At 47.8% G+C, this 27,526-nt stretch overlaps 1 protein-coding gene across 3 annotated transcripts; it reads left to right on the forward strand.

Annotated features, from left to right (window-relative positions):
• Positions 1–75: 75 nt before the first annotated feature.
• On the forward strand, positions 76–21,059 carry LOC125448213 (SOSS complex subunit B2-like). Of its 3 annotated transcripts, XM_059643333.1 has the most exons (7): positions 76–400; positions 907–1,045; positions 4,791–4,862; positions 12,164–12,248; positions 14,828–14,894; positions 15,662–15,763; positions 20,102–21,059. In XM_059643333.1, exons 1-7 carry the CDS (start codon positions 322–324, stop codon positions 20,179–20,181), a joined length of 624 nt encoding a protein of 207 aa, XP_059499316.1. In that variant the 5' UTR covers positions 76–321; the 3' UTR covers positions 20,182–21,059. The 3 variants fall into 3 exon arrangements, with proteins under 3 accessions (XP_059499316.1, XP_048379283.2, XP_059499317.1); XM_048523326.2 differs by lacking the exon at positions 20,102–21,059 and having other exon boundaries at positions 15,662–16,035; XM_059643334.1 differs by lacking the exons at positions 4,791–4,862; positions 20,102–21,059 and having other exon boundaries at positions 15,662–16,035.
• The last annotated feature ends 6,467 nt before the right edge of the window (positions 21,060–27,526 follow it).

A 27,526-nucleotide genomic window follows, 5' to 3' on the forward strand; every position in this document is an offset into this window, starting at 1 on the left:
GTTTTTAATTGGTCCGGGCTGCTGTATGTCAGGATTGGTTTCCAGGGTGATGGGGTGCGGCGGGTTGGTGTTCTCGCGAACACTGAGGAGGCGGATTGAGCAACGTCCGAGGCGTCCGTCAGCTCGTGCAGTTTTCCCAGCGGCTTTGGGGATGGGGAGCCGGAAGGCTTCACTGTATTGAGTTTGCGGGAGGAAGATTTCCTCTTGGCCCGGTAAACTCAGTCCAGTAAGCTGGATGTGTTCTTCTGAGCTTGATCCTTCTGACTGGCTGCCCGAAGTTTGTAGCTCCAAAAGAATTCAGATCCTGTTGTGGGAGAGAGGATGTCAAACGACACTTATGTGAAGGATATCAAAGCAGGTTTGAAAAACCTGAATCTCCTGTTCATTGTCTTGGAAATAGGTAAATTCTGGAAATGAGATATTATGTTTCCTTCCCTTTCCTCAAAACATATCGCAGTCAAATCCAATCCTGCCTTTCCTCAGTAGACTTCTCAGTAGAATAATGGTAGGGTTGCTAAGATTAATAAACTTGGCGTAAGCCACCAGTTGAGGCTGGGAACTTTACGTCCTTCGTTGCTTTAAAAAAGCATTTAAAATCAATTGCAGTTTTGCACTGAAACGATGTGTGCATAAGACTTAGTAAGGGTTAATTCCCTTCCGTGCATTGTAATGGTGAACCACTTTGGGCTTTTTCACTAAGTTGCCTGTGGGTGAGCCAGAATTTGTTTTATCCAAATGCCTGTCTTTTTCATTTTGAGCAGGGATGGAAGTCTGTTGTTTCCACTCACTGTAAGGATGATGCAAAAAATGCATGGAGTTTTGGGGGCAGAAAACATCCCCAGCATTTGTTTTAGTACTCGTCAGAATGTTATTAAGTCATCTGCCATTGTATTTCTTGTTCTGTAGGGCGAGTGACCAAAACAAAAGATGGACATGAAGTCAGGACGTGTAAGGTGGCTGATAAAACTGGCAGCATCAACATATCGGTGTGGGATGATGTGGGAAGTCTGATTCAGGCTGGAGATATCATCCGATTGACCAGGGGGTACCTCGCTTTGTTTCACAAATGCCTGATAAATGTGCAGCAAACAATTTTTGAAAATAATTCTTGGGACGTGAGGTTCACTAACTGGCCACGAGCAGCATTTATTGCCCATTCCTAATTGACCTTGAGAAGATGGTGGTGAGCTGCCTTCTTGAACCAATGGTGTTCATGAGGTGTAGGTAGACCCATACAATGCTGTTAGGGAAGGAATTCCAGGACTTTGTCCCAGGGACACTGAAAGAATGGCAATGTATTTCCAAGTCAGGATGGCCTCTGTCTTGGAACTTGAGGATGATGATCCCATGTTTCTGCTGCCCTTGTCCTTCTGGGTAATAGAGGTAGCAGGTTTGGAAGGTGCTGCTATCCTCCAATGAATGTGAACACATTAAGTACTGCAAGTGTTACCCCCTCCTCCTTGACTAGGAGACCCCCTTCTAGCTCACTCCTATTCCAGTTTCTATTTCTTGTCTGGATTTGGAGGATAGATGCAAGGCAGCATTTACTGTTGATTCCTGGTTGACCTGAGATAGCGGCAAGAATTGTTAAGATGGCTATTATTTGTGTTGAGTCTGGACTCTGACCATTGAGCCATTGCAGGCAAGTATGTTCCTGTTCTCAAATGACACCTGTACCAGCACTTTCCAACAGGATTTGTTGGTTACAGAGATCCCTGATCAAAACCCCTACACCGTCTCTAACCCAGGCATTCTGAAGCTAGGTGTAGTACCCCCTACATCACCCAAAATGAATAAGAACAGACCTAGGAATGTACTGATCCATGTGGCTTTGTGCTGTGGTATGCTCAACTGTGCCTGGGGCCAAGCTATATGCACTACAGAGTCATACAGTCCTTCGGCCCATTGTGTCCATTTGGTCATCAGGCACCTGTCTACTCCAAACCCATGTTCTAAAACTTGGCTTGTATTTTTGTATGTTATGGTATTTCAATTAATCATTTAAATATTGGAATGTTAAGACAGTTCCCATCTGTACCACTCTTTCAAGCAGAGAGTTCCAGATACCCACCACCACCTAGGTTTTACAAAAATCCTTTTTACCCATCCAAACCTTTTGGTCTTTACCTTAAAACAGCGCTATCTGGTTATTGACCCTTCTACTAAGGGAAAAACCTTTCCCCTATCTACCTTGTCCATGCCCATGTAACTTTGTATACCTCAATCAGTCGAATGTCCTCAGCTTTCTGAGACCAATTAAAATAGTAACAGGAGTAGGCCGTTTGGCCCCATGAGCCTGTTTTGCCATTCAGTAGGATTGTGCTGATCTGACATTCCTCATGTTCACTTTCCTGCCCTGTCCCCCTGGATTCCTTCACTGATCAAGAATCTATCTGTCTCAGCCTTAAATATACACAAGGACTCTTTTCCCCCACAGCTCTCTGTGGCAAGGAGTTCCAATAAAATGATATCTTTGCTTAAATAAGGAGACCAAAACTGCTTACGGTACTCTAGATGCAGTCTCACCAGCACCTTGTACAGTTGAAGTAATACTCTCCTGCTTCTATACTCCAAACCCCTTGAAATAAGGGCCAACATTCCATTAACCTTCCTGATTATCTGCTGTCCTCTGCATGCTGGCTTTGTGTTTCTTGTACAAGTAACCCCAAGTCCCTTTGTATTGCAGCTTTCTGCAGTTTTCCTCCATTCTGTGCTCTAGGGAAAGCAACCCCATCCTGGTGATTTCACAAGCTTCTAAATCTCCCCTCCCCCTACCGCATCCCAAAACCAGCCCAGCTCGTCCCCGCCTCCCTAACCTGTTGCTCCTCTCACCTATTCCCCCACCTCAAGCTGCACCTCCATTTCCTACCTACTAACCTCATCCTGCCCCTTTGACCTGTCCGTCCTCCCTGGACTGACCTATGTCCTCCGTACCTCCCCAACTACACTCGCCTCTACTGGCTCCATCCCTGCCTTTTTGACCTGTCTGTCTCCTCTCCAACTATCTTCTCCTCTATCCATCTTTGATCCACCTCCCCCTCTCTCCCTATTTATTTCAGAACTCCCTTCCCCCTCCCCCGTTTCTGAAGAAGGATCTAGGCCAGAAACGTCAGCTTTCCTGTTCCTCTGATGCTGCCTGGCCTGCTGTGTTCATCCAGCTCTACGCCTTGTTATCTCAGATTCTCCAGCATCTGCAGTTCCTATTATCCCATCCTGGTGAATCTCCTCTGCACTGTCTAATGCACTCACCTCCTTCCTATAGTGTGGGACACAGCAAGGATTGAATATTTTGAGTCAAGAACAATTTTTGTTCTACGTAATGTATGATGGAATGACTCAAAACTCCTGCTTTCTCCTTAATTTGTGTGTTGCCTACAAAGCTATTCAGCCATCAAGTTAATGCCGACTCTCTATAGAGCAATCTAGTCAGTCTCCGTTCCATTCCACCACCAATCCCTCTCATGACTCTGACTTCATTGCTCCTGCAAAACTTATTTCTTTCCTTTTTGAATCATTCATTGCCTCTGCTTCCACCCCCTCTTAGGCAGGAACGTCCTGGTCACTGCTACTTGCTGCATACAGAATTTCTTTGTCGTGGAATCCTCCCAATCTCCAAACTAAATCTCTTGCCTGAAATCTTAAATCTGTGCTTCTCGGTCCTTGTATCATTAGACAATAACAGCACCTTCTTTTTACTCTACCTCATTTTAACCTGTCCCGACCTCCTCTACCTTGAGAACAATCCCAGCTTCTCTTACCTGACCATATCACTAAAATCCCCTCTGGGAATATCTGTGAACAATGGTTGCTCAGTGAAATGGCACATAAATCAACTGGTGTGAGTGAGGCCAAACATAAACTGGAGGCACAACACCCGATATTTCACTTTGGCTTTAACTTCACCACGTTCAAATAGATTCCACCCCAGCCTCATCCTATGTCCAGCCCTCCCACTCCTGACCAGACCTAGCCTGCCCATCTTCCTACTCCCCTATCTGTTCCACCCTTTCCATTGACCAGTCACAATAACCCCCTTACCTGCATCCACTATCACTATCCCATCTACCCTTCCCTCAACCCCCACCCCCTCCCTCTATTTCTGGGCTCCCCTCCCCATCCCCAGTTGACTTTCCTGCTCCTCGGATGCTGTCTGACCTGCTGTGCTTTTCCAGCTTCACATTTTTAAATTCTGGCTTCCAGCATCTGCAGTCCTTGCTGTCTCCAAGAAAATTTGCCTGTTGGTGTTGGTTCTCTTATTCCTCAAAATGTAGGTGTTCTTGCTTGATGATCATCGCTCCAGTGTAAAGGTGACTATGTACTTTGGAAGTTCTTGATAGTTGAGTGTTTCACCTTCGCTCATCAGTGCCCTTCCCTCCTCTTCCGTTGTTACATTTGGTTGTTTCTTGAATGCTCCCAGGGGTTTTTGCCTGTACAATAATACCTAGGGAAAATATTCCCAGACATTTTCAAGTCCAAGGCACGATTCCCTCCTTTTCAAACAAAGTTCTGAAGAAGAGTCACCAGACTCGAAATATTAGGTCTGCTTTCTCTCCACAGATGCTGCCAGACCTGCTGGATTTCTTCAGCAGTTTTTGATTGTTTCAGATTTTCACCATCCACTGTTTTATTTTGCTTTATTCCCTCCTTTCAGTCTCCCCTCAAAGGTGAAAGAACAGTGCGCAGCACTGCTGTCCTTATAATTTAGCTGTAGTCTCCCCACCCCTGTGCTGTCAGCATGCGCCATTCAGAGCCCTCTGGTGGTGAAAGAAAATATTGTTCCGTCTTTGCAGGTATGCCTCAATTTGGAAAGGATGTCTGACGCTCTACACAGGGAGAGGAGGGGACCTTCAGAAAGTTGGAGAGTAAGTTCTGTGCCTTGATGCTGGATGTGTGAACAGCTATTGTAAGCAGGGTTTGCTGCCTTGGATCGAACAATTTGGAGAGGCTTTCAGAAGTTTCAGCAGTGTGGACATCTGTTGGCACTTCATTCTGGTGTGAATGGGAGTGGTTAGAAGGGGAGAGATCCATGGAAGACCGGCTGGGGATTGGGAGTGAGCCCAGGTAAGAAAGGGGGCAGGGAGAGGCAGTTAGGAGCAGGTAAGGCCTGCAGATTTCTTTCCAAAAAGATGAGATTTACTGTCCAGACCAGAATTTATTTGCCTGTCCCTAAATGCCAGGTAGCAGTTAAGATTGCTGTGGGGTCTGGAGTCACATACAGGCCAAACGAGGGCAATTTTCGTCCCTAAAGAACATTAGTGAACCAGGTGGGTTTTTCTGACAATCGATAACAGTCATGATTGGTTCCAAATTGTTTTTTATACTGAATTCAAATTCCACTGTCTACTGTGGCAGGTTTCGAACCCAGGTCCCCAAAACATAGAGCCATAGCTTTGTACAGCATGGAAACAGACCCTTCAGTCCAACTCATCCATGCTGACCCGATGTCCTAAATTAATCCAATCCCATTTACCGCCATTTGGCTCATAGCCCTATAAACCTATCCTATACATATGCCTATCCAGATGCCTTTTAAATGTTGTAATTGCACCAGCCTCCTCCACTTGCTCTGGCAGCTCGTTCCATACACGCACCACCCTCTGTGTGAAAAGGTTACCTCCTCAGGTCCCTTTTAAATCTTTCCCATCTCACCTTAAACCTATGCTCTCTAGTTTTGGACCCCCCCCCCCTTGTCTATTCACCCTATTCTCATGATTTTACAAACCTCCTAGGTCACCCCTCAGCCTCTGACCCTCCAGGGAAAATAGCCCCAGTCTATTCAACTCCTCCTCATAGCTAGAACACTCCAACCCCGGCAGCATCCTTGTAAACCTTTTCTGAACCCTTTCAAGTTTCACAACATCCTTCCTACAGCAGGGAGACGAGAACTGAATGCAGGTATTCCAAAAGTGGCCTCACCAATGTCCTGTACAGCCACAACATGACGCTCCCAACTCCTATACTCAATGCACTGGCCAATAAAGGCAAGCATACCAAATAACTTCACTATCCTACTTTCAATGAGCTGTGAACCTGCACTCCCAAGGTCTCTTTGTTCAGCAGCGTTAAGTGTATAAGTCCTGTTCTGATTTGGCGTTCCAAAATGCAGCATCTTACATTTATCTAAATTAAACTCCATCTGCCGTTCCTCGACCCCATTGGCCCACCTGATTCAAGGTCCCTTTGTGCTCTGAGGTAACCTTTACCATCCACTACACCTCCAATGAACCTGGGTCTCTGGATTAATAATCTAGTGATGACACCAGGAGGCCATCGCCTCCCCCTATCCCTCTTGCTGCCATGTTAAAATTTCACATCATGTCCCCACACCATTAGCCTGGCTGTCTGGATTATCAGACCCAAAGACATTACTGTCTGCTTCCTATCTGTGATCATGCAGCCACTTTTGCAGACGTCTTTATCACTGTAAGGGAGTTCTTGTTTGTGTAAAGCAAAATGGTGTCACATACAGATGAAAAGCTTTCCCAAACTTTGCAGATCAGGGTTCGCTTTGGAGGCTCACTCATAGTCATAGAGGTTTATAGCCTGGTAACAGGCCCTTCGGCCCATCTTGCCTGTGCTGTCCATTTTCACAATTAATCTCATCCCATTTGCCTGCATTTAGCCTATATTCCTCCATACCTATCTGTCTAAATGTTTCTTAAATGATGAAATTATACTCGCTTCCACCACTACCTCTGGCAGCCTGTTCCAGGCACTCCTCATCCTCTGTGTGAACAAAATTGCCCCTCTGGACCCTTTTGCATCCCTCCCCTCTCACTTTAAACCTATGCCCCCTAATTTTAGATTCCCCTATCATGGGGAAAAGCTGTCAGCTATTTATCTGTGCACCTCATGATTGTATAGACCTTGTTAAGGTCAGTCCTTGGTCTCCTACGCTCCAGTGGGGGGAAAAAAGTCCCAGCCCAACCAGCCTATCCTTTTAACTCAAACTCATCAGAGTCCAGGTATCCAAGAAGTCACTGCTTCTTCGGAGGTTACGCACAAAGGTGCTGATGGTGGGTGACTGGCCTGTAGTACTGTGTAAAACATTGGTTAGGCACAGGTAAACTATTGTGTGTTATTCGGGTATCCACGTTATAGCAGGGAAGTGATTGCACTGGAGAGGATGTAGAGGACATGTTGCCTGGGCTTGAGAATTTCCATGATGGAGAGAAATTGGATAGAATGTGGTTGTTTTCCTTGGAGCAGAGGAAACTGAGAAGGGATGTGATTAAGATGTGTAAATTGATAGAAGAATCAATGAACGAGGAGGGAGGGGTTGAATAGATTGAAGGTGAGGGGCAGAAGGTTTGGAGGTGAGTGTGAGGGTTTGTTATTCACCCGGAAAGTGGGGAGTCTGGAACTCGCTGTGAGGGTGGTACAGGCGGGAACACTTCAGAACATTGAAGTGTTTAGACGGGTGCTCACCAACAAGGCAATGGGGCCAAGAGCTAGGAAAGGGGGATTAGGATAGTCAGGTGGTTTGTTTGACTAGTGTGGACTCAATGGGCCGAAGGGCCTTTTTCTCATCCTGTAGACCTCTCTCTAATTGCTCTTTTCTCATGCAGGGTAAGCATGGGAAGTGTCTATTGCACATGATAAAACAGGTCTGTAAGTTGAACACCCCTCCATTGCCCTCCCCTTTCAGACCAGGTTGTTGCACATGTTTAATCTGGTGTCAGCCCTTGCCGTCAGGGATTGCATCTCCACGTGGATTTAGTGCAAGATTCCCTTCTGTGGTCACGTGCCAGTTTTTTCACTTTTTTTCCTCACTAGCGGCCAGCTGATTGGAAATTGAGGCCTACTTTATCGGGGTCATTGCAAAGGTTAAAGATTTTACTCAGAATTCCCCAATGGACCTACCTTTGAGGCACAGGTTGCTTGCTTTTGTCAAAAAAAAGCACGGACCAGATTTCTGTACCTAACGAGGATTGCTATTTAGAGTCTTACAGCATGGAAACAGACCCTTGGGCCACACCAGTCCATGCTGACCATAATCCCAAACTAAACCAGTCCTACTTGCCTGCATTTGGCCTAAATCTCTCCAAACCTTTCATGTATCTGTCCAAATGTCTTTTAAATGTTCCAACTATACCGGTATCCACCACTTTCTTGCACAGCTCATTGCACACTCGAACCACTCTGTCTGTCTGAAAAATTTACCCCTTATGTCCTTCTTACAAAATTTCTCCTCTCATCTTAAAAATATGCCCCCATAGTTTTGAGCTCCCCCACCCTAGGGAAAAGACCCTTGTCATTTCACCTTATCTATGCCGTTCATGATTTTATAACCCTCTGTAAGGCCACCCCTCAACCTCTTTCACGTCAGTAAATAAAGCCCCAGCCACCTCTTATAACTCAAACCCTCCAGTCCTGGCAACATGCTGGTAAATATAGTGGAGGCAAAGGCCTAGTGGTATTATCACTGGACTGTTAATCCAGAGATCCAGCTGATGTTCTGAGAGTTTGGGTTCAAATCTTGCCAGGGCAGATGGTGGAATTTGAAATCAATAAAAATATCTGGAATTAAGAATCTAATGATGACTCTGAATCCATTGTCGATCGTTGGAAAAACCCATCTGGTTCACTAATGTCCTTTAGGGAAGGAAACAGCCAGACCAGATAAGGATGGCATACATGTGGCACCAGACCTAGAGCAATGTGGTTGACTCTTAACTGCCCTCTGGGCAATAAACGCTGGTCTAGTTGGTGGTGCCCTCATCCCGTAAATGAATAAAGGGGAGGAAAAATATTCCTGAAACCTGTCCAATTTAATAGTACCCGTCCTATAACTGGATGACCAGAACTCTGCACGGTATTCCAGAAGAGGTCTCCCCAGTGTCCTGTACAGCCTCAACGTGACGTCCCAGCTCCTAAACTCAAAGGCCTGAGCAATGAAGGCAAGTGCGCTAAATGCCTTCTTAACCATCCTATCTACATGTGATGCAAACTTCAAATAACCATGTCCCTGAACCCCTAGGGCTCAATGTTTGACAACACTACCCAGAGCCCTACAACTACCAAATAAGTTCTGCCCATATTTGTTTTGCCAAAATGCTATTTATCACAATTAATTAGATTTTGATTCCAGGTAAACAATTGTGAGCCATCGGTGTACAGCTCCTTAAAACTCTAATCCCCTTCTAAAGGTAAATTGCCATAGTCCCAGAGGAATCTCAGGGATACTCTTGTTAAAGAGAGAGAGAGAGAGAGAGACACAGACAAACAGACAGACGGACGGATGGATGACTGGTGGTGAGCTTAAACTGACGGTCACCATACCTCAGACAAGAGGTGAGATTATGAAGGTGGGACTTTGATGGTAGCCTCCCATGGTTCAGGAATTGACTTGCTGTTGGCGTCACTGTGTCAACTAACCCTTCAGCTAATTGAGCTAGCCCTGGCTCTTTCTTTTTCGTGCCCCACCCCCTCCTGCCTACCCAAACCAACTTTATACATGCCTGCACACACACACACCAGCCCTGCTAGAATGCCAAGGGAGTGCGGCAAGGTCAGAAGAGCCATCCTTCGGATGAAAGGTAAAATGCTTGTGACCTCTGGTATAGGGCAGGCGCAAGAATATCTCCTTGTCCTTTCTTGAAGGTCTCCCCACTGTTCAATTTGCGGTTTATCCCTTGACGGGCTGTTATCGCATGGCTGTGTGTGTGGGATCTTGCTGTGCGCAAATGGCTGCTGCGTTTCCCCACTTTATAACAGTCGCTGTGCTGCACTTGGTGGCTGTGAAGCAGATTGAGAATGTCCTGAGCTTGTGTGAGGCACTACAAAAGCACAGGTTTTGTCTTTTCTTTGTCCTGCGTTTTGTATGTGTGAGAGTTTGTGGATGATACCAAGTTGGGTAGGTGGGTGAACAGTGATGAGGAAACAGAGATCCTTTTGCATGATCTGAACAAGTTGTGAGTGGGCAAATCAATGGCAGATGCAATTTAATTTGGATAAATGGCAGATTACACCTGAATGGCTGTAAACTGGGAGAGTGGAGTGTGCATTGGGACCTGGGTGTCCTTGTGCACCAGTTGCTTAAGCATGCACGCAGTAAAGAACGCAAATGGTATGTTGGCCTTCATTGTGAGTGGTTTTGAATACGGGAGCAGGGATGTGTTTTTGCAGTTACTACAAGGCCTTGGTGAGTCCACACCTAGAATGTTGTGCATTTTCCTTCTCCTTTCCTGAGGAAGGATGTTCTTGCTCTTGGGAGTGCAGCAAAGGTTTACCAGGCTAATGCCTGGTATGGTGGGTCTGACGTACAAGAAGAGATTGACTGGGTTGGGACTATTTTCACTAGAGTGCAGATGAATGGAGGGGTGGAATCTGATAGACTTATAAAATTCTAACAGGACTGAATAGGGTAGATACAGGGAGGATGTTCCCGATGGTGGGTGTATCCAGAACCAGCGGTCACAGTATGAGCATTTGGGGAAGACCATTTTAGGATGGAAATGAGAAGACATTTCTTTACCCAAAGAGTGGTGAGCCTGTGGGATTCATTACCACAGGAAGTAGTTGATGATAAAACATTGAATGTATTCCAGAGGTGACTACATGTAGCGCTTTGGGCAAATGGGATCAAAGGTTATGGGGAGAAAGCAGGATTAGGCTATTGAATTGGACAATCAGCCATGATTGTGAAGAATGGTGGAGCAGGCTCGAACGGCCGAATGGCCACCACCTACTCCTATCGTCTATGTTTTTCTGTCAACTTGCATCAACTTTGAAGCTTTTAGTTTCCTGACACGTGCTGTCACACTGCCTGCTTCTTACCTCCAACTTCTGCCTTGGGCTGAAAATTGTCAGATGGGCTGTGAATATTTCGGCAGAGAGAAATTAAAAAAAAAAGCACGTTGTCTAAATGGTGAGAGGGTGCAGAGCCTGGAGATGCAGAGGGATCTGGGTGTCATTGTGCATTAATCGCAGAAGGCTAATATGCAGGTGCAACAAGTAATCAGGAAAACTAGTGGATTGTTATCTTGTGTTGAGGGGAATTGAATGCAAGAGTAGGGATGTTATGCTTCAGTTACTACAGGGGAATTGGCGAGACCACATCTAGAGTACTGTGTACAGTACTAGTCACTGTACTTACGGAAAGATGTTAATACAGTGGAATCAATTCAGACAAGGTTCAGTAGCCTAATCCCTGGAATGAACTGAATGTCTTGAGGCTATGTCTGTATACTGCAGATTTTAGACAGTTGGAGGTGACTTAATTGAAACAGATAAGATCCTGAGGAGATCAGGTGGATGTGGAAAAGGGTGTTTCCTCTTCTGGTAGAATCTTAAACTGGGGTTCATAGTTTAAAAATAAGGAAGAGCCTATTTAAAACAGAGAAGAGGAAACTTGTTTTTCTATCAGAGTAGAGTGTCTTTGGAGTTCCCTTCAGTTAGGCCACTTTTTTGGAATACTGTGTTCAATTCTGGTCTCCTTGTTGTAGGAAAGATGCTGTTAAGCTTGAAAGAGTTCAGAAAAGATTTACAAGAATGTTGTTGGGGTTGGAGCCCTCCTGTAGGGAGAGGATGAATAGGCTGGGGCTACTTTCCATGGAGAGCGGCGACCTTTATAGAGATTTATAAAACCATGAGGAGCATGGACAGGATGAGTAGCCAAGGTCTTTTACCTGGGGTAGAGGAGTCCAAAACTACGGGGCACAGGTTTAAGGTGAGAGGGGAATGATTTAAAAGGGACCTGAGGGGCAAAGTTTTCAGAGGATGGTGCATGTATGGAACAAGCTGCCAGAGGAACTGGTAGATGCAGGTACAATGGAACATGAATAGGAAGGATTTAGAGGGATATGAGCCAAATGGGTTTAGATTAATTTAGGATGTCTGATTGGCATGGATGAGTTAGACCAAAGGATCTGCTTCTGGACTGTACAACTCTGACTGTGGGTGCAGGAAACTTGAGTGTTTTTAAGGCAGAGATAATTAGATTCTTGATCAGCAATGGAATGAAAGATTATTGTGGTATTTGCAGGAGTGTCGGGTTGAGGTTAAAATCAGATCAACCACGAGCTTATTAAATGCTGGATTAATCTCAAAGGGCTGATTGGCCTCCTTTGGTTCCTTGCTCGAACATTTATCAGTTGGGTATGTGTTGTGCAAGCAGCAGGAGGTTACTGAGATGTGCAACCACTTCTGTGTTCCGTTTCAGGTTTTGTATGCAGTATTCAGAAGTGCCGAATTTCAGTGACCCCAACCCTGAGTACATGTCCCAGGCATCTTCGCAAAACAAACCTGTAAGTCTGACACCCCGCATCACCCTCCCCTTTCAGACCAGGTTGTTGCTGATGTTTTTATCTGGTGCCAGCCTTGACCTGTCAGAGATTTATACCACCACCTACAGAGGTGTGATAACAAGGTTCATTTCTGTGATTGCTTGCCGGTTTGCTCACTTTTCTCGAGGCACTGACTTGGTAATGCGTTACTAGGGTCCAGCCGTTGGAAATCAAGCCCTGCCTATTATTATGTTGCTGTGATCTAGGGAGAAGAAAAAAACATGGGTGTTATGGATGGAAGGGAAACTGACAAAGCAGTTCAGTGCTCCCTGGTCACAGGATGTGCTGAGATGATTCTTGTGCTGATCCAGATGCTCCTCCTTAGTCTTCTTTCTCCAGATGCTTCTGCTGGCTCGCAGGCTGCACAGGGTGGCTGCTTCACACTTACCAAAGGTCTCTCGACTTACTCATTAAAACTCACAGCTTGCAACAACTGCTGAAGGAAAAATAAACTGGTTTTCTAAAGGCTGGAAGTAGCTTTTACTGTAGAGAACAGAGAGCCCACTGACGCGGGGGAGGGGGGGGTCTCTTGCTTGTTCACAGCCACAGACTTTTCACTTACTTCGGAACCAATCACATAACTGTTGGCAGGCAGAAGGCCTTTTCCACTGATAACTGGTCACTAGCCCACAGATCAAGATTAATGAATCTGTGAAATTCTCTACCGCACAAAGCCGTGGAGGTCAAGTTTCTGAATATAACGAAGAAAGAGTCAGATACATTTTAAAATATTTTCTAAAGAAATCAAGGGGTATGGGGAGACAGGGGATCAGCCCCATGATCATACTGAACGGGAGAACGAGTTTGAAAGGACCCTGCGCCTGGTTCCTATGTTTTGATCTGCTGCTTGTCGCTGCCTGGATCTCTGTTAGTACCCACCTTTGGCTCCAGCTCGTCTGCGGCGTCTCCTGCTTGCTGCTGTGTAAATAGTGCCCACGATGAGCGTCTGGATTCTTGCGTTTTGGGGAAGAAAACATGGGGTAATCTTGGGTTTTACAGAAAGAAAACTAGGTGATGAATAAACACGGTAAAATGTTTTTGAAAACCTAGTGGTCTCTATGATTTTTTGTTTTTTGGCTGAGTTCTGGGTCCATGGGCAATTCACCGCAAACCCGCTTTCACACCCAAATCTGGGACTCGGCACCTTATCCCAGCAGAGGCTGCCACTGATCTGGTGGGGAGCCCAGGGCTCGGTGCAGCGGTGGTGAAGCTTTCTGGATAAGGCCAACACAGGTTGGGAAGGCTACCAGGACTTGGTAGGGAGCAGGGACAGAGTGAGAGCAAGAGGGCAAAACTCTTATTGGTCCCTCTCAGCCATCTGTCTGCTTGCCTCTCGGTGCTTTCAATGGGATTTCTGCAGCAGCTCCACTGTAACCAGGGTGAGGAGGTAGTTTTCATGTTGGATGAGTCTGCTGAGCGTCTGTGCCCTAGAATCATAGATTCATACAGCATGGGAACAGACCTTTCAGTCCAACTTAGCCATGTCAAACACGTTTCCCAAACTGAACTGGTCTTATTTGCCTGAGTTTGGCCCATATCCCGCAAAACATTTCCTATTCATGTGCCTGGTCTTTTCAATGATGAGGTTGACTCTGCCTCTACCACTTCTTCTGGCAGCTCGTTCCGCGCACACACCACCCTCTGTGTGGAAAAGGTTGCCCCTCAGATCCCTTTTAAATTCTGCCCCCCCCCCCCCCCCCCCCCCCCCCCAACAACTTTAAATCTGTGCCCCTCTAGTTTTGGTCACAAATCGCACAACACCAGGTCATAGTCCAACAGGCTTATTCAGAAACTCAAGTTTTCGGGGCCTTGCTCCTCCACCAGGTGTTAGTGAGATAGTATCAGAGACAGAATTTATAAGTAAAATATCAAAGGATCACCCCACTGATGGGGCTATTCACCCTATCTATGCCACTCAAGATTTTATAAACCTTCAAGATCACTCCTCAGCATCCTATCCTCCAAAGAAAAATGTCCTGGCCTCTCCTTATAACTCAACCCCCCCCCCACCCCCCCCAAGACTTGGTAACATCCTTGTCTTTTTTTGCATCCTTCCTATAGCTTGGAGATCAGAATTGTGCGCAGTATTCCAAATGCAGCCTTTCAGTGTTTTGTACAGCCATGACATGACATCCTAATTCCTGTGCTCAGTGCTCTGACGGATGAAGACAAGTGTGCCAACACCTTGTCTACTACTTTCAGGGAATGATGTTCCTGCGCCCACAGGCCTGTCTGGTCAATTACACCCCCAGGGCCCTACCGATAAGTATGCAAGTCCTGCCCTGGTTCATTTTACCAAAATGCAACACCCCGCTTCTATCTGAATTAGCTCCATCTGCTGCTCCTCGATTTGTGAGGACAGTAAGGTCTGTAATGATTTGGGGATGGAGGGGAGCAGTGGCTTGCTGGCAGGCTAGGTGGTTGGGGGAGAAATCCAGGGGGTGGGTGGAAGGGAATTTGCAATCGCTCATTGGGCACGTTTGCTCCTGATCTGGCCAGTTAACACTATGTGCTTTTTTTTTCCCCCTCTCTCGTTTAAGACCCTGACTGAACAAGGTAGCTCTTCCACGGCTGGCCTGGTGACATCTTTGCCCTCTGTGACCTCTGGTGAGTACCTCTGATAGAGAGCACACTGTATGCCACTCTGTTGGGGGAGCGCTGGGGGGTCAGCACAGCACTGAGAGAGAGCACAGTGTCAGAGGAACCATCTTTCAGATCAGGAATTGACCCTTGTCCCCACAGTTGGAGGTCCAACTAGTTGGAAGAAGACCAAAGGGGTGAAGGTGTTTTCTCCCTTCTGCCCCTGCCACCCACACCACCACCACCAGCAGGGGCTTGAGGCCCATTACTGACCTCTCCATCTGCACCACTGAAACAGAGATTAGTAGGCTGTGCAGTAAGTCTCTGCTTGAGGCTAGAAGTTTGCTTCGTGGAAATTGGCTGAGGCGTTTCCTGTATCGCATCAGGCCATGAAGCCTGAGAGGTGCTACAGAAATGCGGTCGGTCTTCTGATTTGTGCCGGTCCAAAGTACTTCTGGCCCCTCCTCCCCTGCAACACCACCACCAAAAGGTGACTTTAGACTTCACCAGTTTACTCGGCCAACTCGAAACGGAGGACAGATGCCTCCATCATATGGACTGGCAGAGTAGGCTACAAGGGGCTGAATGGCCTAATCCTGGTCCTGTTTCCTGTGCATGATTGATGGTTAGTGCTGGGGGGGGTGGAGACAGCTTATGAATTTTACAGTCCAGCAGCTTTGTGCGTTACTTAAGTGCGACAATTGTATACATCCATAAAGTGGAAGTTAACACTTTATTCTATCATCTGGGAATGTCATGACGGCCTGAATTTTGCCTCCCCAACCCCGATCCAGGTAACGATAGCTTCAATGCCGCCAGCTCAGTTGGAGCCCCCCTTGGTGCAGTGAATCACACAGCGCCCGGAGGAGGAAGAGGGAATGGGCGTGTCCCAGGAGGTAACCAAGCCATGAACATGCCAGGACCCACGTTAACAAACTCCACCAGCACCACCCCAGGCACTGCCAGCCTGAGCAATGGGAGAGATCAGAGACGTGTGCCCAAACGATGAGTGTTCTTCCCTCTGTTCTTCACCCCCCACCACCCCAACCCCACCATCAATCTCCCGGCATGTTCTGACTTTGTGAAGCCCCTTCCCGAAAATCCACAGGAAAATGATATTGAAGTGGGATTGGTTCTTTATCCTCGTTCTTGGTCGTGCTCCCCCCCCCCCCCCCCCCCCCCACCCACTTCACTCACGCACTGACTTGCTGTCTCTTTCTCCCCACCCCCCCCTTGCTGGTGACTCGTGCGCTCTCTCTTCCCCCCCCCCCCCCACACTGACTCGTGCACTCTCTCTTTCCCCCCCACCCCTCGTGCTGGACAAATCCTGTCATTCCCTGTCCCTGATGACATCCACCCATGACCCCACCTCCAAAAGAAATGAAAGGGCTCCTTTTAATTCCCACCCTGGGGCATTTGGAATATTGGGAATCGCTAGGATGCAGGGTTGCTTCAGTATTCTCTTGAGACCCCGGTACCCACACTCGTGACTGGAACTGAGCTGCTCCTGCCGCCCTTTCAATGTCTTAGAGCGCCCTCACTGTACCTCACAGCATCCTCGTGGTTCCCATAAGATGTAGGGGTAGAATGAGTCTATTCAGCCCTTCGTGGCCTGCTCCGTTCGATTGTGGCTGATATGTTTCTCAACTCTTCACCCAATCCGTCTCCTGCCTTTCACATGCCCTTGAAGTCCCTCCCAAGTGCTGCTGATGCTTGGTCTTCAGTTCTAGATGCCTGTTTCACTGCAGGGTGCCTGATGGTCAAGTTCGATCCCTTCCCCTGTTGCATGCTCTCGTGAGATTTCTCACACCCGCATCCTCGTTCTCTCTAATCCTCTCACACGCTCTCACTCTGCCTCTGCAAACTTCCAGCTACAACCCCCCACCTCCCTGTCAGCAAACTTGGCATGCAAGACATTGACTGACATCCCATGCCCCCCCCCCCCCCCACCCCCCTCCCCAGCTCCGGGCATGTACGAAGTCAGGACTCAGATCGTTGCAGCCGAGGAGCCTGTTCCGTGGGGAGAAATGCTAGAAATTCTTAACGTCAAGAATATATTTCATTGACCTGTCCAGTTGCATTATGGCACAAGTCTGGAGTAGGTGGGACCTGAACCCGACCACCCTCACCCAGAGATAGGATGCTGCCGTAAATGCTAGTTCTCCCAGTAGTCTAGCTCTTGTAATTTATTGCATTCCACACTCAGCAAAGTTCAGTTTGGTGCCTCGGACCTCACTTCTGGACAAGTCTCCATCAGGTGGGCTGTCCCAATAGCTATTTCAGGTTCAAAATACTCTGCCCTGACACCTGTGGGCGGCTTTACTTCGCAATTTCGTTTTGTGTAGCCAGCGTGCACTGGAGCGAAATCAGTGTTTGATGTTTGCCTACTTTGAAAGCTAGCCCAGTACACGCACGTAGACACATGCACGCGCTCACAGCTCTCACACGTGCATGCGCCTAGGCACAGGGAGACACAGGTATACAGAAGCATGCACACAGACGTAGACACAAACAAGTGCATTGACGCACGTATGTGCACAAACGTACATCTGTCAATGCACATGCGTACAAATGCACGCACAGATATGTAAGCACATATGCAAACACAAACACACATGCATGCAAACACGTGCATACATAGACGCATGTACAAGTTCACATGTGAGCCCCAACAAGCAAGTGCACAGATACACTGATGCCTATAGACTCATACAGCATAGAAAATGATCCTGCAGTCAAACCAACACATGCTAACCACCTTCCCAAACTAAACTAGTCTCGCCTGTTTGCATTTGGCCCATATCTCTCCAAACCTTTCCTATTTCATGTATTATCTAAATGCCTTCTAAATGTTGTAATTATACCCACATCCACCACTTCCTCTTTCAGATTGTTCCATACACGAACCACTCTGTGTCAGCCTCCAAATCTTTCTCTTCTCACCCACCCCCACATCCAGTCCTGAAGAAGGGTTATACCCAAAACATTGACTGCTCCTTTCCTCCAGATGCTGCCTGGCCCACTGTGTACTTCCAGCCTTCTGTTTGTCTCTAATCTCAAAATTATGGTGGTTTTGAACTCCCCCACATTGGGGAAATGAACTTTTGCTATTCACCTTATCTATACCCCCCCATGATTTTATAAACCTCCATAAGGCCATGCCTCAACTTCCTATACTCCACTGAAAACGGTTCCAGCTTATCCAGCCTATTTTTATAACCCCAACCCTTAATTCCTGGTGATGTCCTGGTAACTATTTTCTGAACCCTCTCTGGCTAAATAGCAAAAAATGGAAAAAAAACTGCAGATACTAGAAATCAGAAACAAAATCAAAAATAGGAACAGAAATTGATGGAAATGCTCAGCAGGCCCCGCAGCATCTACAGAGTTAACATTTCAGGTCCTGTGACCTTTCCTCAGAACTCAATTTAATCCATCTTAAAATATCCTTCCTGTAACAGGGCGACCAGAACTGGACACAGTGCTCCAGAAGAGGCCTCACCAACATCCTGTACAACCTTAACATGACATCCCAGCTCCTATACTGAATGGTCTGACTAATAAATGCCAAACACCACCTTCACCATCCTGTCTACATGTGAATTTAAAGAAATTTCAAAGAATTATGTACCTGAACCCCTGGGACCACTTGTCTACAACACTAACGAGGGTTTTACCATTAACTGTAACTATCTCATTTTGGTCATTTTACCAAAATGCAATACCTCTCACATTTACCCAAATTAAACTCCACCTGCCACTCTTCAGCCCATTGACCCAATTGATCAAGATCTCTTTGGAATCTTAGATAACCATCTGCATTGTTGACTGTACGACCAATTTTTGTGTCACCCACTAATTTACTGACCATGCTTCATCCGAATACATGGGTACAGACAGACATGCAAGCACGTGCACAGATAAACAGGCCCACACGCACACCAACACGTGCACAAATATATAGATACACCTACAAATACACACATACAAACATGGACCCAGGTGCACAAAAGCACCCCTTTTGAATTGTTTGCAACAGTTATTTTTAAAGCAATTTTTTCTCAAAAATACCCAAGGTTGAAATGTCTTAAAAGACCATTGATGATGGTTTCAGGTTCCCTTAATTGGGATGGTACAGCCTATTAGGGCCTGTTATAATATCAGAGGGCTGCGGGGGAGAAGTAAATGCTCCTGGACTGTTCCATATCTTTGGTTTTTATTAAGCTGCCATTAACTGGGTGATATGGTGCTTGGGGGAGACCAGGCTGAGCTGTCATTCCTCAGTCCCTGTGCTCACACGGAGGTATAGAGCATTACAGCACAGTACAGGCCCTTCAGCCCTCGATGTTGTGCCGACCTGTCATACCGATCTCAAGCCCATCTAACCTACACCATTCCATGTACGTCCATATGCTTATCCAATGACAACTTAAATGTACCTAAAGTTGGCGAATCTACGACCGTTGCAGGCAAAGCGTTCCATTCCCTTACTACTCTCTGAGTAAAGGCACTGGGTTTGGTATCTACCAGTTTGAGATGACAAAGCCTGTGTGAACATGAAAGATACCTCTACCTCCAGAATTTATCTTGTCATGCTGCTGGCCTTCAGGATCTTGCGGTGTGCAGATTGGTTCTGGAAGTTTTACCATGCTGTGTGAGGATCTCATACAAATGATAGCCTTTACTAGACATCAGTTACCGCACCCCCCCCCCCCCCCCCACACAACGGCCCCTACTAGGATGGGGCTGCCTGAAATTTTTTATATATATGTATACCTATATAAAAGATTATGGTTGCATTTTGATATCCCCAATAACCAGCTTCCTTTTGTGTTTCATTTTTGGAAGGGGTGTGTGTATGTGTGTCTTCGGGGGTTAGGGGACAGTGGGTTAGATCAGATTAATGGTGACTGATTGATGATTAATGATCAAATTAGTGATCAAATCGATGACTAGTGATCAAAACTCTCTCTTCTCCCCCCCCTCCCACTTCTCCCCCATCCTCTCTGTCTCCATCTATCCCTTTCTCCCTACTCCTCGCTGTCTCTCTCACACCCCTCCCTTTCTCTCCTCCTTTCTCTGTGCACATCGCTGTATATCTCTCTCTCATTATTCTTCCTTGTTCTCTTTCCCTCCCCCTCTTCATCTTCCTTCTACCTTCTACCCTCCCCCCACACCACCCCCTTCCTCCCCTTTCCCACTCTGCATCTCTCTCTCGTCTCCTGCTTGACCAGCCCTGAGTGGGCATTTCTGGCTGGCGTACACACCCAATTCCTTCCCATTAACCTCATCACCACCACCAAACAAACCATGATCCAGCCTGGAGAAACCAGCCATTGATTCCCACCCACTGGAGGAGCGAACGCGCCAGTCTAACCAACTGATGGTCTGAACTTATATGTGGATTCCCTCAGTCTGGTGCTGGACTGTGGAAGGATCAGTGGGTGTGGAGATGTTTGGGTCTGGTTGACTGAGGAAGGCTGACTGCCGCCTCTGGGATCTTGCTGTGCCTGGAGGTGGTCAAGACATGCTACAGAATACAGACAACCACCCCCCCTCGACCTCCAACCCTTTTCCCTTCTTGGGATCGAGTGCAAGAGGGAGTGATAGCAAGAGTGAGAGTTGTTGTGGACCACGCCAAACCTCCCCCAGACTATTGTTCACAAGATACTCTAGACCCTGACTTTCTTTTTTTAAAGGTAAGTATAAGGTATTGCATTCCAGATGTAATTTGATTGGTCAAACTTCCAGGCTTGAAGCAAAACACACTTTATTCATACATGATAGTTAAAATCCAACAAAAGAAAGAAGAAATTGTAATAACTAACGCTATTGGAAAACTTAACAGAATAATAGATTATTTACATCCCATAAACACACCCTTGGCAAAGGCAAATTCAGTAAAATAGATTGTCTCAGGCAATTCAGTCCGGGAGAAAAAACATCGAGCAAAAACTCTGAGATGGAGAGAGACAAGCAGGGGAAGATGTACTGCAGCTTCCAAACCCTAGCAACTGCTACTGACTAAGTAAAACTAAACATCTTGATTCTGTGGGAAGTGTGACCTCACTCACTCGGGCTGTTTCTATTGTTCCAACTTGTTTTTTAAAAAAAAACCCAAGGCCTCGCAAGCTGTTTATTGGATTGGAGTGGACTGTGTTGCCTCTACCTTTGCATTTCTTCATTAAAGAAAAGGACTAAACACGTGTTAAAGTCATAGTATCATTAATGCTACCACTGCACTGTACCTGTATGACATTTCACTGCCAACGTCAGCCTTGTTTCTCTTGGTGGAGATGTGTGCGTCATGGAATCCATACAGTGTGGAATCAGACTATTTGGCCCATTGAGTCTGTGCTGACTGCTCAATGATCATCCCATCCAGACCCACCACACGCCTATCCCTGTAACCCTGCATTTCCCATGGCTAGTCTACCTAACCTGGACAGTGTGGCTAATTTTGTATGACCAATCCATCCTAACCCGCACATCCCTGGGCACTACGGGACAATTTCCCACGGCCAACCCCACCCTGACCTGCACATCCCTGGACACTACAGGACAATTTAGCATGGCCAACCCCACCCTAACCCGCACATTCCTGGGCACTACGGGACAATTTCCCACTGCCAACCCCACCCTAACCCGCACATTCCTGGGCACTACGGGACAATTTCCCACGGCCAATCCCACCCTAACCTGCACATCCCTGGGCACTACGGGACAATTTCCCACGGCCAACCCCACCCTAACCCGCACATTCCTGGGCACTACGGGACAATTTCCCACGGCCAATCCCACCCTAACCCGCACATCCCTGGATGCAATGGGACAATTTAGCAAGGCCAATCCACCCTGACCTGCACATCTTTGGGCTGCATAAAGAAACTGGAGCATCTGGGGGAACCCCACACAGACGGGGGAAGAACGTGCAAACTCTGCACAGATAGTCACCCAAGGGTGGGATCAAACCCGGGTCTCTGGCGCCATGGGGTAGCAGCACTAACCACCGAGCCATCAGGCTGCCCCCCTGAATCCAGCTGGTTAGCTGCTTTAAAAGATGTTTATCCCCAACCCTGTTGCTTTGGCCTTCAGATGCTGTTAGTAATTCTCAACATATATTCACAAGTGGGCATAAGATGTGTACTTTTAACGTATGTGTCGAAATGATTGAGCCGTGCTTCTATGGCATCATGCCATTTGTAAATAAGTACTGTCAATACATAAATCAGAGGGCTAGAAGTTCTGCAGATTTACTGTGTGGCTTTCTCCCCACCTAAGATTTTTTATAACATCAAATTTCCAGGGTCAGTACGATTTTGCTCATGTGTTGTGTCGCTAACAAAAGCTCTCTTTCAACTTGAGCATTTTGTTATAATCACATTTCTAGCAGGTTCTCTGTCTCTTCCTTTTCCATTTTCTTTTTTCACATTCATTCAAAGGACCTGGGTGTCTCTGGCCAGGTCAATGTTCATTGACCTCAGCTTCTGGTTAAGCCAATAGATCTGGAGGGTGGCTGATTTCTCTCTCCAAAAGAAAGGGTCCAAATACGTGCTAAAACCATAGTATCACTACTACTGCAGTTCCTACTATCTCTGAAACAATTTTAACCCCACTGTGAAGCCTCTTCTAAGGATGCCTACCTTGAAGAAGCTACTCTCCTCTCTCTGGAAAGACCTTCGTGGATCACTCTCCCACTGCATCTCTCTCATAATCTCTTCGGCTGTGAAACTGCTTGACCATATCCTGAAACAAACCAGGTACTACAACCATTTCACCTTTCTTGGTACCTGCTGCAGAACTGGATCATCCCAATGGACTACAGTCCACATTCAGGCCTTCCCAATTTGGCTCCATCCATGACAATGTCTACATTCAGAACATTGAGATCCTTCAGAAGCATTTCTCCCTGCGACTCCTGAAACACACACTCGTAGAAATGCACCAGCATCTCTGGACACTGCAATAAAGCCTACCCCAGCACAGAGCCTCCCTCTCCTGAACTCTCAATTCTACTCAGCTTTATTGGACACAAAAAACCATAAGCACAGTAAACTTACTGGTGCCTACCACCCAAAACGGGCTTCCTCCACCTCCCAAAACCCCAGCTGTACCCTGGACCTTCCTCACATTGTGCCCGCCGCCATTGGGCCATGTGGCCACTGACAGAGCAACCACAGGTAACGTCACATCCTCCGCCACCAGGTACGCCAGTTCCAGGACAGCGAATGCCGTGGACACCGCTGCTGCTGTCACCGCCTACATTTCTGAGGCCAACACCATTGACGCTGAGAACGCACCTACCATCACTGCTGCTGCGGCCTCCTACCCCGCTCCGTCCAGTGTCTATGCGACATAACCCCGCCCACTGCCAATGTAACCCCACCCACTGCTGATGCAACCCCGCCCGCTGCTGACACAGCCGCACCCATTGCTGAAGGAACCCCGCCCACTGCCAACGCACCTCCGCCCAGCAGCTGCAGAGGCACTCGACCCTGCCGGGTCTTCACTATCCCCCCAGACCTCCCCCTTATTGAGGACGAACTTTGTTCCCCTCCACCCAAACATCAGCGAATGCCGCTCATGCTTGGGCATTGCGCAGTTCTTCCTCTGCCTCCACCTCCACGCCTACTTCTTTAACCATGAGCCTAACTCTCCCTCTACTGACCCCTTCTCCTGCCTCCAATGCACCCCCTCCTCCTGGACACCACCCCCAGGCCAGCTACCTTCTCTCGACCTCTTCATCTCTAACTGCCGCTGAGACATCAACCGCCTCAACCTCTCCACCCCTCTCACCCACTCCAACCTCTCCCCCACAGAACGGGCAGCCCTCTGCTCCCTCCACTCCAACCCCAACCTCACCATAAAACCCGCAGACAAGGGAGGCACAGTTGTAGTATGGCGCACTGACCTTTACATTGCCGAGGCCAGGCACGAACTGTCCGACACCTCCTCCTACCGCCCTCTTGATCATGACCCCACCCCTGAGCACCAAACCATCATCACCAATACCATCCACAACCTCATCACCTCAGGGGACCTCTCACCCAGAGCCTCCAACCTCATTGTTCCCCAAACCAGCACCGCCCACTTTATCTCCTTCCCAAAATCCTTGTCGACCCATTGTCTCTGCCTGCTCCTGCCCCACCAAACTCATCTCCACCACCCTGGGCTCCATTTTCTCCCCCTTGGTCAATGAACTCCCTACCTACGTCTGCGACACCACCCACGCCTCCACCTCCTCCAGAACTTCCAATTCTCCGGTCCCCAACACCTCAGTTTCACCATGGACATCCAGTCCCTTAACACCTGCATTCCCCATGCAGATGGCCTAAAGGCCCTCCACTTCTTCCTGTCCTGCAGGCCCGCCCCGTACCCCCGCACCCACACCCTCATCCACTTAGCCAAACTTGTCCTCACCCTCAATAACTTCTCTTTCAATTCCTCCCACTTCCTACAGACAAAGGGGATGGCCATGGGTACCTACATGGGCCCAAGCTTTGCCTTCCTCTTTGTAGGTTACATGGAACAATCCCTCTTCCCATCCTTATCTGCTTCCCAGAGGGACCACTCTCTCCGTGACTCCCTTGCCAGCTCCACGCACCCCTCCAGCCCCACCACCCTCGGCACTTTTCCTTCCAACTGCAGGAAATGCTACGCCTGCCCCTGCACCTCCTCTCTCACTCCCATCCCAGGCCCCAAGACATCCTTCCACATCAAACAGAAGTTCACTTGCACATCTGCTAATATAGTATACTGTATCCGCCGTTCCCATTGTGAACTCCTCTACATTAGGGAAACTAAGCGGAGGCTTGGGGACCACTTTGCAGAACACCTCAGCTCGGTTCGCAACAAACAACTGCACCTCCCAGTCGCAAACCATTTCAACTCCCCCTCCCATTCCTTAGACAACATGTCCATCATGGGCCTCCTGCAGTGCCACAATGATGCCACCCGAAGGTTGCAGGAACAGCAACTCATATTCCACTTGTGAACCCTTCAGCCCAATGGTATCAATGCGGACTTCACCAGCTTCAAAATCTCCCCTTCCCCCACCGCATCCCAAAACCAGCTCAGCTTTGTTCACCCTCCTCCCTAACCTGTCCTTCCTCCCACCTATCTCCTCCTCCCACCTCAAGCCCTATCCCCATCTCCTACCTTCTAACCTCACCACCCCCCCCTACCTTGACCTGTCCGTCCTCCCTGGGCTGACCTATCTCCTCCCTAACTCCCCACCTACACTCACCTTTACTGGCTCCACTCTTTGACCTGTCTGTCTCCTCTTCACCTATCTTCTCCTCTATCTATCTTCTATCCGCCTCCCCCTCTCTCCCTATTTATTTCAGAGCTCCCTTCTCCTCTCCCATTTCTGATAAAGGGTTGAGGCCTGAAACGTCAGCTTTCCTGCTCCTCTGATGCTGCTTGGCCTGCTCTACACCTTGTTATCTGAGATCCTCCATGCATCTGCAGTTCCTACTATCTCTGTCAACATCAGCCATGTTTCTCCAGGTGGAGATGTGTGAGTAAGATGTAACTGAGTAAGTTGTAATCATTTCAAATTTCAAATGCGGTGGGTTTTTCAACCTATTTTTCCCCCAAAAGGATATTACAGCGTTGTTCAGCATGGAGACAAATACTTCAGTCCAACGCATCCATGCTGACCAGATATCCTATTGTGATCTCGTTCCATTTGCCAGTATTTGTCCCAGCCCCCACCCACTTCCTCTGACAGCTCGTTCCACACATGCACCACCCTCTGTGTGAAAATGTTCCCCCCTCAGGTCCCTTTCCCCCTCTCACCTTAAACCTATGCCCCTCTAGTTTTGGACTCTCCCACCCTGGGGAGAAAAGACCTTGTCTATTCATCCAAGCCATGCCCCCTCATGGTTTTATAAACCTCTGTAAGTTCACCTCTGATGCTCCAGAGAAAATAGCCCCCAACTATTCAGCTTCTCTCTATAGATCAGGCCCTCCAACCCTGGCAACATCCTTGTAAATCTTTTCTGTACATTTCAAGCTTCACAGCATCTTTCCTACAGCAGAGAGGCCAGAATTGAGCACAGTTTTCCAAAAGTGTCCCTAATCAATGTCCTGTACAGCCCCAACATGACCCTCCAAATTCCTGTACTCAACACACTGCCATAAAGGCAAGTGTACAAAACACCTTCTTCATCACCCTGTCTACCTGCCTCTCCACTTTCAAGGAGCTAAGAACCTGCAACCCGAAGGTTTCTATTTGTCAACTCTCCCCAGGATCCTATCGTGAAGTGTGTAAGCCCTGCCCTGCCTGCCCCATTGAAATGCAATACGTGGGTTGGCCTATGCTTCTGAATATCTGGGACCAGGAACTGAACTAAACGTACCACCATAAGGGATAAGTAGGCCATTCAGTAGGATCATGGCTGATCCAACGATCCTTACATCCACTTTCCTGCCCTTCCCTCAATTCCCTGATTGATCAGGAAACTATCGATCTCAGCCTTAAGAGTACACAAGGACCATGCCTCGACAGCTCTCCATGGCAAGGAGTTCCAAAGTCCCACAACCCTCTGAGAGAAGAAATCCTTCTTAATTTCAAGATGGGATGGAATTGCCCAGTGTTCAAATTCTCAGCTCTTTTAAAATACCTACAGTGGGGAAAGAAACCATTTGGCCCATCGAGTCTGCAGCACACCTCCAAACAGCATCCCATCCCAGACCTAGCCCCCACCCTTTTCCCTTGCCCCGCATTTCCCCTGGACACTACGGGACAATTTCCCACAGCCAATCCCACCCTAACCTGCACATCCCTGGACACTATGGGACAATTTCCCACGGCCAATCCCACCCTAAACTGCACATCCCTGGGCACTACGGGACAATTTCCTACGGCCAATCCCACCCTAACCTGCACATTCCTGGACACTACGGGACAATTCCCCACGGCCATTCCCACCCTAAACTGCACATCCCTGGGCACTACGGGACAATTTCCCACGGCCAATCCCACCCTAACCTGCACATCCCTGGGCACTACGGGACAATTTCCCACTGCCAATCTCACCCTAACCTGCACATCCATGGGCACTACGGGACAATTTCCCACAGCCAATCCCACCCTAACCTGCACATCCCTGGGCACTACGGGACAATTTCCCACTGCCAATCTCACCGTAACCTGCACATCCATGGGCACTATGGGACAATTTCCCATGGCCAATCCACCCTAACCTGCACATCTTTGGACGATGGGAGGAAACCGGAGCACCCGGAGGAAACCCACACAGACACGGGGAGAACGTGAAAACTCCGCACAGACAGTCGCCCGAGGGTGGGATCAGACCTGGATCTCTGGCCCTGTGAGGCAACAGGCTGACCACTGAGCCACCCTTTAATATCTGTAAATGAAGATTAATTGGAAGCTGATGACAAACTCCTCTCCCAGCTTGGGCAAGTGGAAGGTATGAGAAATGCCCTTTTGAACAAAAAAAATAACATTATCCTTTCAAGACTTCGCACATTCCATCTTACAGGACTTGCTGCATTTTGGAAATATCAAATACATTAACCTTCAACAACACTCCTGGGTTACCTAGAGCCATAGAGTAATACAGCATGGAAACAGGCCCTTCGGCCCAAACTGGTCCATGCTGACCATGGTGCCCACTCAGCATGCCCAC

The sequence above is a fragment of the Stegostoma tigrinum genome, chromosome X, assembly GCF_030684315.1.
Source record: "Stegostoma tigrinum isolate sSteTig4 chromosome X, sSteTig4.hap1, whole genome shotgun sequence".
Taxonomy (NCBI): domain Eukaryota; kingdom Metazoa; phylum Chordata; class Chondrichthyes; order Orectolobiformes; family Stegostomatidae; genus Stegostoma; species Stegostoma tigrinum.

Bases quoted from the DNA above. Each gene is read 5' to 3' on its own strand.
- LOC125448213 (XM_048523326.2), top strand. From the start codon at position 322: ATGTCAAACGACACTTATGTGAAGGATATCAAAGCAGGTTTGAAAAAC. The intron at 1,046-4,790 runs GTACCTCGCTTT...CCGTCTTTGCAG, and splicing joins ATCATCCGATTGACCAGGGG to GTATGCCTCAATTTGGAAAG. The intron at 14,895-15,661 runs GTGAGTACCTCT...ACCCCGATCCAG, and splicing joins TTTGCCCTCTGTGACCTCTG to GTAACGATAGCTTCAATGCC.